This window comes from Microcebus murinus, chromosome X (genome assembly GCF_040939455.1).
Source record: "Microcebus murinus isolate Inina chromosome X, M.murinus_Inina_mat1.0, whole genome shotgun sequence".
NCBI lineage: Eukaryota > Metazoa > Chordata > Mammalia > Primates > Cheirogaleidae > Microcebus > Microcebus murinus.
This window is the reverse complement of record NC_134136.1, coordinates 5,934,736-5,952,915: the sequence shown is the minus strand read 5'-3', so window position 1 is coordinate 5,952,915 and position 18,180 is coordinate 5,934,736. Positions and strand designations below refer to the sequence as shown.

The window sequence follows — 18,180 nt, the reverse complement described above, 5'->3', positions numbered from 1 at the left end:
GTAGCACACATAGTTTGATCTTATACCTACTATCTGAACATCTCTGGCATATCTCCTCAATGAGGAAAATCTCATGGAGGCACATTCTGCTGGAGTGCTCAGAAACTTCTAAAATGGGAAACCCAGGTCTCTAGGCAAAGATGCTATAAGTTGGCATAGTATCAAATGCAGATGAGGGAGAGAATGAAGTGTGTTAAAAGAATCGCTGTTTGAAGCAGTGAGGGTGAGTGAGTGAGTGAGTGAGTGAGTGAGTAACAAAAAAAAAAAAAAAAAGAATCGCTGTTAAGAAACACATTGTAGGCCGGGTGCGGTGGCTCACACCTATAATCCTAGCACTCTGGGAGACCGAGGTGGGTGGATCGCTCAAGGTCAGGAGTTTGAAACCAGCCTGAGCAAGAGTGAACCCGTCTCTACTATAAAATAGAAAAATTAATTGGCCAACTAAAAATGTATAGAAAAAATTAGCTGGGCATGGTGGCGCATGCCTGTAGTCCCAGCTACTTGGGAGGCTGAGGCAGGATTGCTTGAACCCAGGAGTTTGAGGTTGCTGTGAGCTAGGCTGACGCCACGGCACTCTAGTCCAGGCAAGAGTGAGACTGTCTCAAGAAAATTAAAAAAAAGAAACACATTGTAAAAGTTTTATTTTTGAAGTAGTATTTATATTATTATTTATATACTTTTTTTTTGTCTGAAACAGTCTCACCCTGTCACCCATGCTAAAATGCAGTGGTATCATAGCTCACTGCAACCTCAAACTCCAGGGCTCAAGCAATCCTCCCACCTCAGCCTCCTGAGTAGCTGGGACTACAAGCAAGTGCCACCACACCTGGCTAATTTCTTTCTATTTTTTGTAGAGATGGGGTGTTACTCTTGCTGAGGCTGGTCTTGAACTCCTGACCTCAAGCAATCCTCTTGCCTTAACCTTCCATAGTGCCAGGATTACAGGCGTGAGCCACCGCACACCCGGCCTATCTACTTTTTTTTATGTCATAAATAGGGCATTTTAAATTTAAAAAGTTTAGATACACAGAATGTTGACCCTGGAAAGGATAGTCATAATGTAACCCACACACTGAAAGTGAGGGAATGATGCTTTTTTTATGCTGATATCTCTCCTTTTAACCAGCACTTGGTGAATGGCTGCTTAGTTTAGTACAAACAACCCATGGAAGAACTGAGTGCTTTTTTCCTCTAATAAACATTTTTTTAAATGGAGTTAACATGGAATAGCTATCATGTGCCATGTTCTATGTTCAGACAATGTCACTAATACCTGTCCTGGCAGATCAGGGTTGACTATCTTGTACAACAAGTGTTGTCCAGGAACTTATTTATGATTCCCATACACTATATTTGATGCCCAATATTTTCAGTTGCATGAATAACGTGAGTTGATTCCCCTAAACATGGTTTCTGAGTTAATTTATGGAACATAGTTAAAGTCAGATAAGTAGTTCTGAGAGGAAAGGGAATACAAGTTGAAAGGAGTCTGCTTGACTTTGCGAACTACTGGCTACCTACTGCAGTATACACTCACCTATACCCACTTTCCTTTGCACCTACAAGCCCATACTGACAGTTCACAAAATACAAGGATTATCCAATACCTTCTAAAGAAACAAAATGTATAAAACTTATTCAGTCTTTCATATGATTTATTTTCTCCCTTCAACCATAATAATATGATACCCAAACTTTGTCTTCACCGGTGGATCTGTAAACACAGGCTTATCCATCCCACTGACAGGCAAGGCAAATGCTGCTTCTTGAAAAGGTCCCACCATGGACCCTCTGGTCATCCAACCCAAGTCGCCCTGAAAAACCCAAAAGATACATGATATCAGGTGGCCCTGAAGAGGGAACAGTTCTACTGTAGCTTAAGAGCATTTCCCAACATGAATGCTAAGGTTACTAGGTTTATTCATCTGGGCTACATAGGAATAGGCTCAGTGAGTACAAATAGGTAGAAGTCTAATCCTAGACTGAACACATAAGCACTCACAACACTGCCGGACTTTGAGGCTTTGCAAGTTTGGTTATGTGTAGGTTTAGACATAGGTGACCCTTATTCTACTATTCAAAAGTTGCACATTTCTTTTTTTTTTTTTTTTTTTTTAAGACTAGTCAAGTGCAGTAGTGAGGAGGGGGGAAAGTAGTAGAACAAGGAGTTCAATCTGTAACTGACTGTGAACAATCACGTGAGATAACTCACTACCTTCGGACCAGCCAAAAGTTGGACATTTCTGCTTTTAAGATCTTTGGTTTTGTTTTTTTTGTTTTTTTTTTTTTTTTTTTTTTGAGACAGAGTCTCACTTTGTTGCCCAGGCTAGAGTGAGTGCCGTGGCGTCAGCCTGGCTCACAGCAACCTCAATCTCCGGGGCTCAAGCAATCCTTCTGCCTCAGCCTCCCAAGTAGCTGGGACTACAGGCATGCGCCACCATGCCCGGCTAATTTTTTGTATATATATTTTTAGTTGGTCAATTAATTTATTTCTATTTTTGGTAGAGATGGGGTCTCGCTCAGGCTGGTTTCGAACTCCTGACCTTGAGCAATCCGCCCGCCTCGGCCTCCCAAAGTGCTAGGATTACAGGCGTGAGCCACCGCGCCCGGCCTGTTTTTTTTTTTTTTTTTTAGAGATGGGGTCTCACTATGTTGCCCAGGCTGGCCTTGAACTCTTGGGCTTAAGTGACCCTCCCACCTCAGCCTCCAAGTAGCTGGGACTACAGGCACACACCACTCTGCCCAGCTGCTGCTTTTAAGATCTTTAAATGGAGATATGGCTAAAATTAATGGCTGAATATAGAAATAATCCCTACTTCTGTGTTTTCTTATGGAGGACAGAAATTTTTAAATAAGAGCAACATACCCCTTGCCTGGCTTTATCTTCACTATATTGTACAGCCACTTCACTGAATCTCATTCCAGACTTTAACTTTTCCATGGCTTCCATGATTTTGCCGTGTTTTTCACAAAGAATGTGTCTGACCTACAAGGAAAAAGTATGTTCATATAATACTTGGAGACCCAAATGATTCCTCATAGTACAGCGGTTACGTTTGGATTACCCCCACCAATTAAAGAAACACATTAGCTCACAGCCACTGAAAATCCTGGAAGTTTGCCCGGTTGGGCCACAACGACAAACCCATTTCCTATAGCAAGGCAATATCTCAGAGCCCTGATATAGATGGCAAACAGGCATCTGGCTGTGGGAAGCTGTCATCTTTTACCACGGACCTCAGTGGGAAGAGGAAACATCATAATAGTTGAGAGCTTTGGTCCTAAAGTCAAATCCCAAACTGCTGTATGAACCTAGCCGTGCTTTTAAACCTCCAAATGTTTCCCTATTTGTGCACTGAGATGATAACAGTACCTATGTGTTCTTATGGGGTTTGAGGTAACACAGCCAGCATTCAATAAATGCTAGCTATTGTTTTATCAGAGTGGGGATGATATGAAAAAATTCACTAGGAAATATTTCTTACGAAAAGAGGCCTAATGTATTTTTTTTTTTTTTTGACACAGTCTCACTTTCTTGCCCGGACTAGAGTGCCGTGGCGTCAGCCTCGCTCACAGCAACCTCCATCTCCTGGCCTCAAGCAATCCTTCTGCCTCAGCCTCCCGAGTAGCTAGGACTACAGGCATGCGCCACCGTGCCCGGCTAATTTTTTCTATACATTTTTAATCGGCCAAATAATTTCTTTCTATTTTTAGTAGAGACGAGGTCTTGCTCTTGCTCAGGCTGGTTTCAAACTCCTGACCTTGAGCGATCCTCCCACTTCGGCCTCCCAGAGTGCTAGGATGACAAGGCATGAGCCACCGTGCCTGGCCTAAAAGAGGCCTAATGTATTGGTGCCTCCTCACAATTCAACACTTTGAAGAAGTATTATATGTTGAATATTAAGAATACTCAGTACTATAGAAGTATTCAAATTTGTCCTATGTTTACATAAAGCCATGGTTAAAACAGTATTATCTTTAAAAATGATTTTGTCAAGATATCTGTTTTGCAGGATTTCCCATTTCTCATTCAAATGGAATCAGTTATAGTCATGTGCCACTTAACTAAACAAATGAGTTGTCGGGTGATTTTTTTCACTGTGCAAAGACCACAGAGCATACTTACACAGACCTAGGTGGCATGGCCTACTACACACCTAGGCTATACGGCGCGCCAGGGTTACAGACATGAGCCACCGCACCCAGCCCAAGTTACACTAAATTTATAAAATACTTTTCTTTCTTTAGTAATAAATTAACCTTAGCTTACTGTAACTTTCTTTTACTTTACAAACTTTTAAATTTATTTTAACCTTTGGCTGGACGTGGTGGCTCACGCCTGTAATCCTAGCACTCTGGGAGGCCGAGGTGGGCGGATCGCTTGAGGCCAGGAGTTCGAAACCAGCCTGAGCAAGAACGAGACCCTGTCTCTACTATAAATTGAAAGAAATTAATTGGCCAACTAATATATATAGAAAAAAATTAGCCGGGCATGGTGGTGCATGCCTGTAGTCCCAGCTACTCAGGAGGCTGAGGCAGGAGGATCGCTTGAGCCCAGGAGTTTGAGGTTGCTGTGAGCTAGGCTGATGCCACGGCACTCACTCTAGACTGGGCAACAGAGTGAGACTCTGTCTCAAGAAAAAAAATAAAATAAACAAAAATTTAACTTTTGACTCCTTTGTATTAACATTTAGTTTAAAACACAAACACATTGTACAGGTGTACAAAAATATTTTCTTTATACCCTATTCTATAAGCTGTTTTCTACTTTTAAAATTAATTTTAACTTTTCAAACTTTTTTGTTAAAAACTAAGACACGAATACACATATTAGCTTAGGCCTCCCCAGGGTCAGGATCACCGTCTTCCCCCTTTACCTCTTATCCCACTGGAAGGTCATCAGAAGCAGTAACATGCATGGAGCCGTCATCTCCTATGGTAACAATGCCTTCTTCTGGAATATTTCTGAAGGGCCTGCCTGAGGCTGTTATACAGTTAACTTTTTTTCTTATAAGTTGAAGGAGTACACTCTAAACTAACTATAAAAAATATATATAATATGGTAAACACTAGGGGATAAGGATTGTTTAGCTCCATTATAATCTTATGGGACCATTGTCATATATAAAGTCTGTCGCTAACTGAATGTCATGTAGCGCATGACTGTATTTCACATTGTAGGTGATACACTGGGGTAGGGGCTAAAGGTGTCTCCTTTATAATTTAGAGATAGGCAAATCAAGTCTTTAGGGTTAACTACTGACACTGGGTAGGGGCGAGGGGGTTGCAGGGTGGGACAGAATGTCCTAGGCTCACAGAAGTAACTTCCTGACTAGTGGAGTTACATAGGAGATATGACCACATCAAAGGAAAGAATGTGTCAAAAAGCAGGGCTCAGAGAGACAAACTTGTTACCGAAAGTACCCAGTGCTATCTGGGGAGACAGGGACAAATAATCTGGACATGAGATGGAACGCCTAGTAGGAGACAAGAATGGTTCATCAGACCACAGCTTGGCCTAGATAAAACAGCTTCTAGACTGCCTCCCTGTCTCTGCTGCTACACTCACAAAGCATCCTTTGATTCGCTTCCTGGGAAAGTGCACACAGCCCTCATGATCACAGAAAGGGGACTCCATCCATCTTTGGCCCTGGAGTCAAATCCCAACTCCGCTGTATGAACTTAGGCATGTTCTTCTAAATGAATAAACAAGTATCCTGGTTTGGCCAGTGTGAAATGAAGACTTTGTAGTATCTGTGGGGTCTGCAAATGTGCATCTTGGAAGAGAGCCCAGCTACAGAAAGAGTTTGGGAATGGTCGGAGGTGCTGATGACGCTGTGGGAGTTGATGAGAAAACCCAGGGAGGCTGTGCAGGATGAGAAGGGGAGGAAAGAAGACTAAAGAGAACCTTGGAGAATATCAATGTTTAAGCAGCAAGTAAAGAAAGAAGCTCAAAAAGCATCATAAAAAGGAAAGGCCAGGCCGGGCGCGGTGGCTCACGCCTGTAATCCTAGCACTCTGGGAGTCCAAGGCAGGCGGATCGTGCAAGGTCAGGAGTTTGAAACCAGCCTGAGCAAGAGCGAGACCTCGTCTCTACTAAAAATAAAAAGGAAATTAATGTCTTCAAAAAGCCAAAGGGGAAAAAAAGAAGGAAAAAATAGAGTAAAAAATAGATAATAAAAAAAAGAAATTAATTGGCCAACTAAAAATATATAGAAAAAATTAGCCGGGCATGGTGGCACATGCCTGTAGTCCCAGCTACTCGGGAGGCTGAGGCAGGAGGATCGCTTGAGCCCAGGAGATGAGGTTGCTGTGAGCTAGGCTGACGCCATGACACTCACTCTAGCCTGAGCAACAGAGTGAAACTCTGTCTCAAAAAGAAAAGAAAAACAAAAACAAAAACAAAAACAAAAAAAGAAAAGAAAAACAAAACAAAAAAGGAAAGGCTAAGTAGACAGGAGAGAAAGATGTGGTTACAGAATCCAAAGTAGGAGGAAGTTTCAAGGAGGAAACAGTCCATGGTGCTGCATGCAGGTAAGATGCACGATAAATTAAGCAATGACTGATCGAGGATCTCAGCAGGAGTCTCAGAGGAGTGGTAAGTGCAGAGGCCAGAGTGCAAGGGGCTGACTGAAGAGGCAGTGGGAAGTGGGGGCATGTTGAAGACATGTATATATGTACTTTAAAGATCTCCGGACATATTTCCAGCATGAAGGGGAAGATCCAGTAAGAGGGGAAAGGATGAAAACAGAGCAAAGAAAGGAGACTGAAGATAAGTCAAGGTGGAGTATTCAGAACACTGTTTGAAAAATTAGCCGTAAAGGAGAAGAAGAGAGGAAAGAGAGGGAGGTGTGGATAAAGATAACTTTGTTGACAGGGGGCTGAAGGCTGAGGAGTTCCTAACTATAGGTCTGGTTTTTGCTTTCTTGTGAAAATAATATTTAAAAGTTGTTAAGTACTTAATGTCTGGTAGGTACTGTGCTAAGTGCTTTATATGGATTATCTCATTAAATCCTCACACCAACCCTGTGAGACTAGATCAGCATTTCCCAACCATATTAGAATCACCTCCAGAGCTTCTGAAAAAGATATCAAAGTTTAGGCCCCGCTCCTAGAAATTTTGCTGCAGTTGGTCTAGGTAGGGTGAGCCTATAGGCACTGGTATTTTTTTTGTTGTTTTTGAGACAGAGTCTCACTTTGTTGCTCAGGCTAGAGTGAGTGCCGTGGCGTCAGCCTAGCTCACAGCAACCTCAAACTCCTGGGCTCAAGCGATCCTCCTGCCTCAGCCTCCCGAGAAGCTGGGACTACAGGCATGCGCCACCATGCCCGGCTAATTTTTTCTCTATATATTTTTAGTTGGCCAATTAATTTCTTTCTATTTATAGTAGACACAGGGTCTCGCTCTTGCTCAGGCTGGTTTTGAACTCCTGACCTCGAGTGATCCGTCCACCTCAGCCTCCCAGAGTGCTAGGATTACAGGTATGAGCCACCTCGCCTGGCCTGGCACTGGTATGTTTTAGAACATACATCCTGGGTTTAGAACCACTGGATGAAGCGATGTGCTGACCGATGGGAGCAGCGTGGCGGACGGCTTGAGCCGACTGGGAAAGGACTGTTGAGTGGGCACCACGGTGCTGGCTAAGGTTAGAGACCAGGTATGAGCAGTCCCGATCCTCAAGGCTGCGTAACTTTCCAGTAGGGCCCAGCAGTTCTGGGTTTAAGTGCAAAGAAAGCAGAATGTTGGATTGATCCAGAACTGTAGATTGGCAGATGAATGCAGCGAGATGACCAAAAGGAAAAGGAGTCGGGGCTCCTCAATCCAATGATCAAGCCCGTAGGTCTAATTTCCAGTGTATAGGAAATACAGGGCATAAGAGAACAAATCTGAAGCCTGGGAGAAGGTGGGGAGAGGAGGGCGGGCTTGAGGGCCTGGAGTCTGTGAGGAGAAAAATGGAGGAACAGGACTGGGGGAGGCAGGAAGGGAAGGGGAAGGAGGGAGGCGCTGGTGAGTCTCAGAATCCACACAGCTTGGAGTGACACAAGGACAGCTTGTGGGCACAGGGGTGGGGTGTGAAGCAGAGTGGCGGGATGTGGAAGGAGCTGAACCCTAAAAGGCTGGAGGCTCCTGGGGTCCCTCTCCTGCTGGGGCCTTCAAAAAACACTTATTATTTCTTACAACAACATGTGAATCTATAATTATCTTAAAATAAAAAGCTTTATAAAAAATTTAACCTTAATCTATTTTCCTACCTAATAACATGCTACCCCTTTCATATACCCCATTTATAGCCACACCAAACTTATTTTTTTCCAGAGAGTAAGATGCCTCTTTTTATTTTTTGGCAACAAGGTCTTGCTTTGTTGCCCAGGCTAGAGCACAGTGGCACTATCATGGCTCACTGTGGCCTTAAACTCCTGGACTCAAGTGATCCTCCTGCCTTGGCCTCCTGAGTAGCTGGGACTACAGGCATGTGCCACCACACCTGGCTAATTTAAAAACTTTTTTTTTTTATTATTTTGGCATATTATGGGGGTACAGATTTTAAGGTTTCAATAAATGCCCTTTCTCCCCCTCCCCCCAACTTTTTTTTTTTTTATAGAGATAGAGTCTCATTGTGTTGCTCAGGCTGGCCTTGAACTCCTGGCCTCAAGGGATCCTCCTGCCTCAGCATCCCAAAGTGCTGGGATTACATGAGCCGCCACGCCCAGCCAAGATGTCTCTTTGAGTTGTAACAATGTCCACTGCTTCAGCTGACCACCAGATGAAGTAGCTGGTTGTATTTAGGGGCCGAGTTTTATGAAAACTTCCTTGGACATCAGAATCCCATTTTACATGGTTAGATGCTCATACAAAAATGGAGGGCAGGCTAGGTACAGTGGCACATGCCTGTAATCCTAGCACTTTGGGAAACCAAGGTGGGAGGATCGCTTGAGCTCAGGAGTTCAAGAGCAGCCTGAGCAAGAGTCAGTCCTGATCTCTAGTAAAAATAGAAAAAATTAGCCAGGTGTGGGGGTACATGCTTGTAGTCCCAACTACTCGGGAGGCTGAGGCAGGAAGATCCCTTGAGCCCAGGAGTTTGAGGTTGCTGTGAGCTAGGCTGATGCCACGGCACTCCAGCTTGGGCAACAGAATGAGACTCTGTCTCAAAAAAAAAAAAAAAAAAATGGGGGGCAAATACAGAAAAGCAGATTCATTCCTCTCATCTCTGTCTCTGGGGCATACATTCACTGAGTAGAAGGGTGGGCAGAACATCACATTATCTCTCTTTTCGGCTACATGTGTATGGTTGAATTTATATGATGCAATTCTACTGCTATGCTTATCATACAGCAATGAAATTTCTTTACCTAACTGCTCCCAAGCAGACTGTGATAACAGGGACCATCTCTTACCTTTTTTCTTTAAATCCCCAGAGGCTAATAAAGTGCTTGGCACAGGGCAGATGTCACTAAATTCTCACTGAATGAATGGATAAAAGTATAGGTTCCTATATCCTGACTAAAACTTGGAAATCACTTTGTTGTGTAGCACTAAGTAGTTCCGTTTGCAGATTAAATTTTCTCCCTGCAGACATTCCTCTGGGACTAGGTTAAGTACTTCAAGTAATTATTTGCTGATTGTCTCCCACCCCCATTTCCAAGGCAGGGTCAAGGCTCTGGCTCACAGCAGGGGAGCTTCCTCGTGAGCCCTGCACCCTTGCCTGTTTGCTCAGCAGAGGTGCCTTTTAACGCTTACCTAAGCTCTTGGTTTCAGAAAATATTATTTTTTCCTGAGAAATAACTCATTTACTTACTGGGAAGATCTAACTTAATGTAATTTAAGGAAGAATACTAAAACTATGAAGAAATTCTGATGTCTGAGAAAAGCATTTGAGAAAACATTTAAAAGGAATTACTTTTCATAGACCAATCTCAAGTGAGATTGGTCTATGTTTTCCAATTTTGTGTTATCTTGATTTTATAACAGTGTTAGGCTGGCTTCTTAGCATGAGTTGGGTATACTGTCTTTTATGTGTACCAACATATATATGTTATTTAGGTTGGTGCAAAAGTAATTGTGGTTTTGGACCTTGAATTTTACATCATTATAACTAGGCTCAAACACATCATTATTAATCAAAATAGGAACCATTACAATTAACACATTTTTGCCAATGAGAAATAAGTTTGTTTACCTCTGTAGTGTAAAAAATCTGTGCTTCGATATTCGACAAACTCTTGGAAAGCATGAAAGTATTTTCTGCATATTGCTGGTTGTGGAAGCATTTTCCCTACAAAAGTTGTCAAGATGCTTAAAGAAGCGGTAGTCAGTTGGCAAGAGGTCAGGTGAACACGGCGGATGAGGCAAAACTTCGTACCCCGATTCGTTCAACTTCTGAAGCCTTGGTTGTGCAGCGTGTGGTCGAGTGTTGTCGTGAAGAATTGGGCCTTTCTGTTGACAGTGCCAGCTGCAGGTGTTGCAGTTTTCGGAATTTACTGAGCATACTTCTCAGATGGAATGGTTTCATCGGGATTCAGAAAGCAGTGTGGATCAGACTGGCAGTAGACCACCAAACAGTGACCATGACCTCTTTTTTGGTGTAAGTTTGGCTTTTGGAAGTGCTTTGGAGCTTCTTCTCAGTCCAACCACTTAGCTAATTATTGCCAGTTGTATAAAATCCATTTTCCTTGCATGTCACAATCTGATGAAGAAATGGTTCATTGTTATTATATACAGTAAGAGAAGACAACACTTCAAAATGACAATTCTTTTGATTTTCAGTCAGCTCATGAGGCACCCAGTTAGCGAGCTTTTTCACCTTTCCAATTTGCTTCAAATGCCGAACGACAACAGGATGGTCGACCTTGAGTTCTTCAGCAACTTCTCATGTGGTTGTAAGAGGACCAGCTTCGATGATTGCTCTCAATTGGTTGTTGTCAACTTCTTCTTTTTTTTTTTTTTTTTTTTGAGACAGAGTCTCACTTTGTTGCCCAGGCTAGAGTGAGTGCCATGGCGTCAGCCTAGCTCACAGCAACCTCAAACTCCTGGGCTCAAGCAATCCTGCTGCCTCAGCCTCCCGAGTAGCTGGGACTACAGGCATGTGCCACAATGCCGGCTAATTTTTTTTCTATATATATTAGTTGGCCAATTAAATTCTTTCTATTTATAGTAGAGACGGGGTCTTGTTCTTGCTCAAGCTGGTTTCGAACTCCTGACCTCAAGCAATCTGCCCACCTTGGCCTCCCAGAGTGCTAGGATTAAACATTGTCAACTTCTGATGGCCAGCCACTGCACTCTTCATCTTCAAGGCTCTCGTCTCCTTTACAAAATTTCTTGAACCACCATTCCACTTAGGTTTGTTAGCAGTTCCTGGGCCAAATGTGTTGTCTCTGCTGCTTTACGACCCATTTTGAACTCAAATAAGAAAATCACTTGAATTTGCTTTTTGTCTAACATCATTTCTATAGTCTAAAACAGGCGTCCTCAAACTGTGGCCCACGGGCCACATGCGGCCAGCCGAGAACATTATCGGGCCCGCTGGGTGTTTTTGCCGCCGCTGTCTGTCCTGCTTAGCAGCCGACTTGTCCTGGGCCCACAGTGCGCATGTGTGGAATGTGCGCCGCACTCTCCAACGGCCCTCCAGCGGTCTGAGGGACAGTGAACTGGCCCCCTGTTTACAAAGTTTGAGGATCCCTGGTCTAAAATCATGAATAACATAACCTCATTTATTTAAGAATGTATTCCAATATCAAACAGCAAATTTCAACAATGCGAAAACCGCAATTACCTTTGCACCAACCTATATTTCTATTTAACGTGGGGAAAAAAGGGAGCTAGTAACTCACCTTTACTGCATTGCCACCACCTTTGGGACCCTGAGCCTTCTTGTCAGAACTGTCGCTCCCAGAGGCTGCTCCCCCTTTAGAGAAGAGATGACAGGCACTCATTTAAACTGCACCTTGATATTTACAGAAAGGTCCAACACACGAGTTGACACTTCCTTCATAGCACGAAGCTTCAAAAGGGAATTCTGCCAAACACTTTACTACATCAAGCTAAATTAATCTGTGATTCACTTCTTTTCAAACAGGAAATCGTGCCCTACATAGACTCTTCATGTAAAATGGATACACAGGCTGGGCTTGGTGGCTCATACTTGTAATCCTAGCACTCTGGGAGGCCGAGGCAGGTGGATCACTCAAGGTCAGGAGTTCGAAACCAGCCTGAGCAAGAGTGAGACCCCGTCTCTACTAAAAATAGAAAGGAATTGGCCAACTAAAAATATACAGAAAAAATTAGGTGGGCATGGTGGCACATGCCTGTAGTCCTAGCTACTTGGGAGGCTGAGGCAGAAGGATTGCTTGAACCCAAGAGTTTGAGGTTGCTGTGAGCTAGGCTGACGTCACGGCACTCTAGCCTGGGCAACAGAGTGAGACTCTGCCTCAAAAAAAAAAAAAAAAAGAAAAAAAAAGAATACATAAATGCGTGTGCTTATGAGTGAATGTGAGCTCCAGAAGTCTAGTCCAGATTCTCAGGACCCAGTTCAAATCCTGCCTTCTAAGGGCAAAGCCCTAAGCTCTTGTAAGATTTCAACATGTATTGCAACTATATATTCGAGCACTCACAATTCCAATAAGTCTTCAAGAATATTTTAAATAAAGATCAAATGTCTCACTACCCATTTCTTTTTTTTTTTTTTTTTTTTTTTTTTTGAGACAGAGTCTCACTTTGTTGCCCAGGCTAGAGTGAGTGCCGTGGCGTCAGCCTAGCTCACAGCAACCTCAAACTCCTGGGCTCGAGTGATCCTTCTGCCTCAGCCTCCCGGGTAGCTGGGACTACAGGCATGCGCCACCATGCCCGGCTAATTTTATATATATATATCAGTTGGCCAATTAATTTCTTTCTATTTATAGTAGAGACGGGGTCTCGCTCTTGCTCAGGCTGGTTTTGAACTCCTGACCTTGAGCAATCCGCCCGCCTCGGCCTCCCAAGAGCTAGGATTACAGGCGTGAGCCACAGCGCCCGGCCCCCATTTCTTATTAAATACATTCATGTCCAAATTCCTGGAGTCTACTACATCGCCTATTATTGATGTCTTCCTAAGAAAAGTCATTGATATTCAGACTAACAACCATTGGCAGCATCTTACATTTTACTACTATGTCATTTTACGACTACGTTAACTTCTGTGTCGATGGCAGCATACTTACTGTTAGGGTCTGATCTAAGAACTATAACTAGATCAAGTGTTCAGTGCAATAAACATTTCCTAAGTAACTATGAAGTTCCAGGCATTGGGGATACAAAGATGAACAAGCCATACTCCATCCTTAGGGAACTCATATTCTAGTAAGGAAAACAGATCGTTTCAGGAGAATGCAGTAGGTACAGCAATGGTCATGGACAGGGGGGTGTGGAAGCAGAGAGAGCCATCAGAGCCATCTGGGTGGGTGGGGGGTTCCTGGATGAGTAGGAGCTGGTTAGCTGAAGGACGAGAAGAAGACATACAGCATATATAGGAAATTATATGGATGAAGGCAAGTCTGAGGTGGGAGTGCAGTCAGATGAGCCTGCCTGGGGGAGGTGGCTGAGAGTCTGGGCCACATTAAGGAGGAATTTATCCTAGAAGTCATAGGGAGCCAATGAAAAGTTTTAAGTTGGCCCGGGCGCAGTGACTCATGCCTGTAATCCTAGCACTCTGGGAGGCCAAGGCAGGCGGATTGCTTGAGGTCAGGAGTTCGAAACCAGCCTGAGCAACAGCGAGACCCTGTCTCTACTATAAATAGAAAGAACTTAATTGGCCAACTAATAGAGAAAAAATTAGCCGGGCATGGTGGCACATGCCTGTGGTCCCAGCTACTCGGGAGGCTGAGGCAGGAGGATTGCTTGAGCCCAGGAGTTTGAGGTTGCTGTGAGCTACGCAGATGCCACGGCACTCACTCTAGCCTGGGCAACAAAGTGAGACTCTGTCTCAAAAAAAAAAAAAGAAAAGAAAAGTTTTAAGTAGGAGACTCTACCTGACTTGCTTTAGTATCTCCAGTGCCTAGCACAGTGCCTGGCACACAGTAGGTGTTCAATAAATGTTCAACTAAACTAAAAACCCCAAATACTGACCACCAAAAGCCTAAGAAAATGTTACTACCAAACGAGTTCTATTAAACCAAAGTCTTAACTGGGTTTCCTGTATACCCACTCTTTTTTTTTTTTTTTTTTTGAGATAGAGTTTCACTCTGTTGCCCAGGCTAGAGTGCCGTGGCATCAGCCTAGCTCACAGCAACCTCAAACTCCTGGGCTCAAGCGATCCTCCTGCCTCAGCCTCCTGAGTAGCTGGGACTACAGGCATGCACCACGATGCTTGGCTACTTTTTTCTATATATTTTTAGTTGGCCAATTAATTTCTTTCTATTTTTTTTTTAGTAGAGATGGGGTCTCGCTCTTGCTCAGGCCAGTTTCGAACCCCTGACCTTGAGTGATCCTCCAGCCTCGGCCTCTCGGAGTGCTAGGATTACAGACGTTAGCCACTGCACCTGGTATACCCACTCTTGAGTAACGATGCCTTCCAATTATCCATCCTCTCCCTTCCTGGATGCTGTCATCCCCTCACTGCCTTTGATTTACTGAGGACTCTGGCATCAGCTTTGGGCTTCCTGTCCACCCTCACTCCTGCCATTATCTTGGGTGACTTCATCAACTGTGGTGAAGAATCTCATCCAACAACCTAACGTCACAGTTCTGGATCTCCCTCCTGAATGCCCATGCTGTCCACTCCAGGCCACCTGCCCCAGGACACTAGATGGAACTGTGCCACTCAGAGCTAGTAGTTCAGTCTCTAGCTACAACCTCCTGTCCTTCCAGCCTTCTCATGTCTCATTCCCACAACACTGGCTCTTTGGCTTCAAAGAACCTCCTCCCTGGGGGAGGGGGGAAAGGGCATTTATTGAAACCTTAAAATCTGTACCCCCATAATATGCTGAAAAAAAAAAAAAAAGAACCTCCTCCCCTCACCACTACCATTGAGTTCCTTTATCCTGCTATGTTCCCCTAGACTGCCAGACTTCTTCCCTTCCCAGTCTGGATTCCACACTTGATCATCTGAACTGCATTCCCACTGGCACCCCAAATTCCCTTGTATTGCTATCCTCCCATTATTTTTTCTTTCTTTCTTTAAAGACAGGCTCTCACTCTCTTGCCCTGGCTTGAGTGTATGGCACCCTCACAGCTCACTGCAACCTCAAACTCCTGGGCTCAAACGATCCTCCTGCCTCAGCCTCCTGAGTAGTTGGGACTACAGGTGTGCACCACCATGCTTGGTCAATTTTAAGAAAGTTTTCTGTAGAGATGAAGTCTCACTATTTTGCTCAGGCTGATGTCAAACTCTTGGCTTCAAATGATCCTCCCACCTCAACCTTCCAAAGTGCTAGAATTACTGTCCTCCTAACTGACAAAACTGCAACTATGGTTCAAGGCAACACTTAGCTTTTTTTTTAATCCTATATTGTGCCAGTTGCAAGGTACTTGGTAAATCATGACCACGCAGATCAAAGTCTTCAACAAATTCATGGCCTTCAATCTTAGTCAGGCTCCCAGCCCTGAAGGCAATCTTTTTGTGTTTCAGCCCCTCTCCCATTACCCTACTCTAAACCTTTGCCACTCTCAAGACCCCCACTGAGTTCCTGCCCCTCAGTCTTAAAAAATACCCTTGTCTTCTACTTAAAGAAATTGAGGCCATTAAACATGACCTCCCTAATTCTACCCCGTTGGCCCTCCCAGGCCCCAATTCTACAACTATACTCATTTTGCCTCTTTCTCTAATCTAAGGCCTCGAGCATAAGGTGTCCCTTCTTCTATTCAAATGTCAACTGCTCCACCTCAGTCCAGGACCTCTCTTTCTCTTTGTACCTTTACCTCTCTTATTCTGCTGGATTCTTCACCTCAGCCTTACTGCCACATATTCCCCATTCTTAAGGAACAAAATAAAACCTTTTTTTAATCTTTTGTCCTCCTCTATCTACCATCCCATTCACGATTACCAGTTAAAACTTTGTAAGAAGTCCACACTGATTGTTTCCAATTTATCACTTCCCTGTCAGTCCTCTAGTCACTTCAATCTGGCTTCTGCCTTTCACTCTTACCTAAGGCGACCTCTAATTTCCAAATCCAAACAGTATTGTTTTCCTTCTTATCTTATTTGGCCATTTTGCTGTGCTTGACAGATCATGCCTTCTTTTTTAAAAACCTTCTGGTCTCTCCAGTCTCTCTGGGACATAATTTTGTACTTCCTGTATATGTCTGCCTCTTTCTCTGCTCTGTGTTCTTATTCTCTAAACTCTCCATGGGTAAATCTCATACACTCTCATAGGCTCAACTACCATCTATATGTTACTGACTCCTAAAACCTACAAGTGCAGTCCAGATCTCTCCCTCAAATGTCAGACTCAAATATCCAACCACTTCCTGACTATATCTTCACTTAGATGTACCACAGACACCTCAAAGTCAATATATCTAAATGTGAACTCATTGATCTTATCACTGATCTTCACGTACCCTTGATATTAGCATGCAGAACTGCCAAGTTAGAAATCCAATCCAGAAAACAGAATGATTGTTGATCTCTACCCCTAATCCCATCTCCAATCCAATAAATCACCAAGTCCTGACTATTTCACATCCTAAATATTTACAGATTCTTTTCTATCCTTTCAGTTCCCACAGCCTCAGGCCACCATCATCTCTCACCAGGACTACTGCAACAATCTCCTTACAGTTCTTTCTGACCCTTAACTGACCTTCTTAGAATCCCATTTAGCATTCTCCATGATTCAATCTTTGTTTCTGTCTTCATTCTTACCACTTCCCTCCTGCGTTGAGATTTTGCTCCACCAACACTATACTCCACACATCAGGCTGTTTCTCATCTCAGTGCTTTTGCTGCTGGACCCTCTGTCAGGAATGTTTTGACCTACCTTCACTGTCCACTTTGACCTGCCTAACTCATCTCCAGGAAGTCTTCCCTTCTCTGTTCCCCAGCTAGATGAAGCACTTCCTCAGTTTCCATAACATCCCACACACATCACTCAACACTGCGTTTAGTACAGTGTTTTATGATGACTATGCTTTTCCTCCCTAGTTAGAGGAGGAAACTAGCTCCTTAAGACCAAAATATGTCTTATTTTTATATCCTCAGTGCTTGCACTGACCCTGACACATTTCTGTTCAATCGACGAATGAATGAGTCCTTCCCGGATGGTGGGCATGGCATTCTGTAAGCATTAAAAGGAATATTAAGGGCCATAATCAATGTGGACTTCTTGATAGCTTTGGATATGACTAAACTTCCACGCCTCTAATAACCCCTTGAAATAGCAGCCCCAACTCATCACCTCCCAGGAACCATCCCCACCAGCTTCTATTACCCTCCAGGACGGTCCTTGCACTGTAGCCCAATATGTTCTTACAACCTCAGTAGCCCTTCACGCACTTAACCTTTCTAAGCCTCGCTGGAAAATCCCCAGACATAATCGATGGCGGCTCTGTGGGGCTACCGGCTACTTATTGCCGCAGTCCCAGGCTCCGGGGACTGCCTATCTGTTCCCGCCCCTGGCATCCCCACGCCCCCTCGCTCCTCACCCGCCCCCATTGTCTTTGATCCATCTGGCCGCTCTACCTTTTCCCCCTTTTCCAGAACCACTTTTTCCTTTGGGCGGCATCTTCCAAACTTGCTGTTGAACTTTCAACTGCTCGCGTTGCCACGCAAAGCCCCTTCAGGCCCCACGGGCATGTCCTAAACAATGCCTGAAAGCGGCATCGCAATTTGCCGTTCCTATTGCGTCTCCGGAAGCAGGCACCGTTTGAGGCAGACCTATCCCTTTGGCTCTCGGACCAATGTGGTTAAAGGCGTCTGACCAATAAGAAGCTTGGGACCTGGTAGAGGGGCGGAGACAAAGGCAGCGTTGGGGTGGGAAACCCCGCCCCTGCGTTTGTTGTTACTTCTTTTCACCACGCCCTTATTTACGGCAGGTCCCCAACTATCCCCATTCGCGCGCCCACTTCCTCCGCGCGTGCGCAGTAGGAGATCCGGGCCTCTGCAGTCCCTCCGCGCGGGTTCTGGCCAATCCCGCGGGGCCGCCAGACAAAGGGAAAACCGGAAAAGCCACGGTGGCAGCTGCCTTTTGCCGTCCCCTCCTACACGCAGGCCT

The 18,180-nt window shown here is 44.3% G+C and overlaps 1 protein-coding gene across 1 annotated transcript; it reads right to left on the bottom strand.

Annotated features, from left to right (window-relative positions):
• Nucleotides 1–1,620: 1,620 nt before the first annotated feature.
• On the bottom strand, nt 1,621–17,825 carry PIN4 (peptidylprolyl cis/trans isomerase, NIMA-interacting 4). The gene is made up of 4 exons (XM_012784346.3): nt 17,649–17,825; nt 11,827–11,900; nt 2,867–2,986; nt 1,621–1,814 (listed from the first exon to the last, which is right to left on the bottom strand). Exons 1-4 carry the CDS (start codon nt 17,689–17,691, stop codon nt 1,656–1,658), a joined length of 396 nt encoding a protein of 131 aa, XP_012639800.2. The 5' UTR covers nt 17,692–17,825; the 3' UTR covers nt 1,621–1,655.
• Nucleotides 17,826–18,180: the final 355 nt, after the last annotated feature.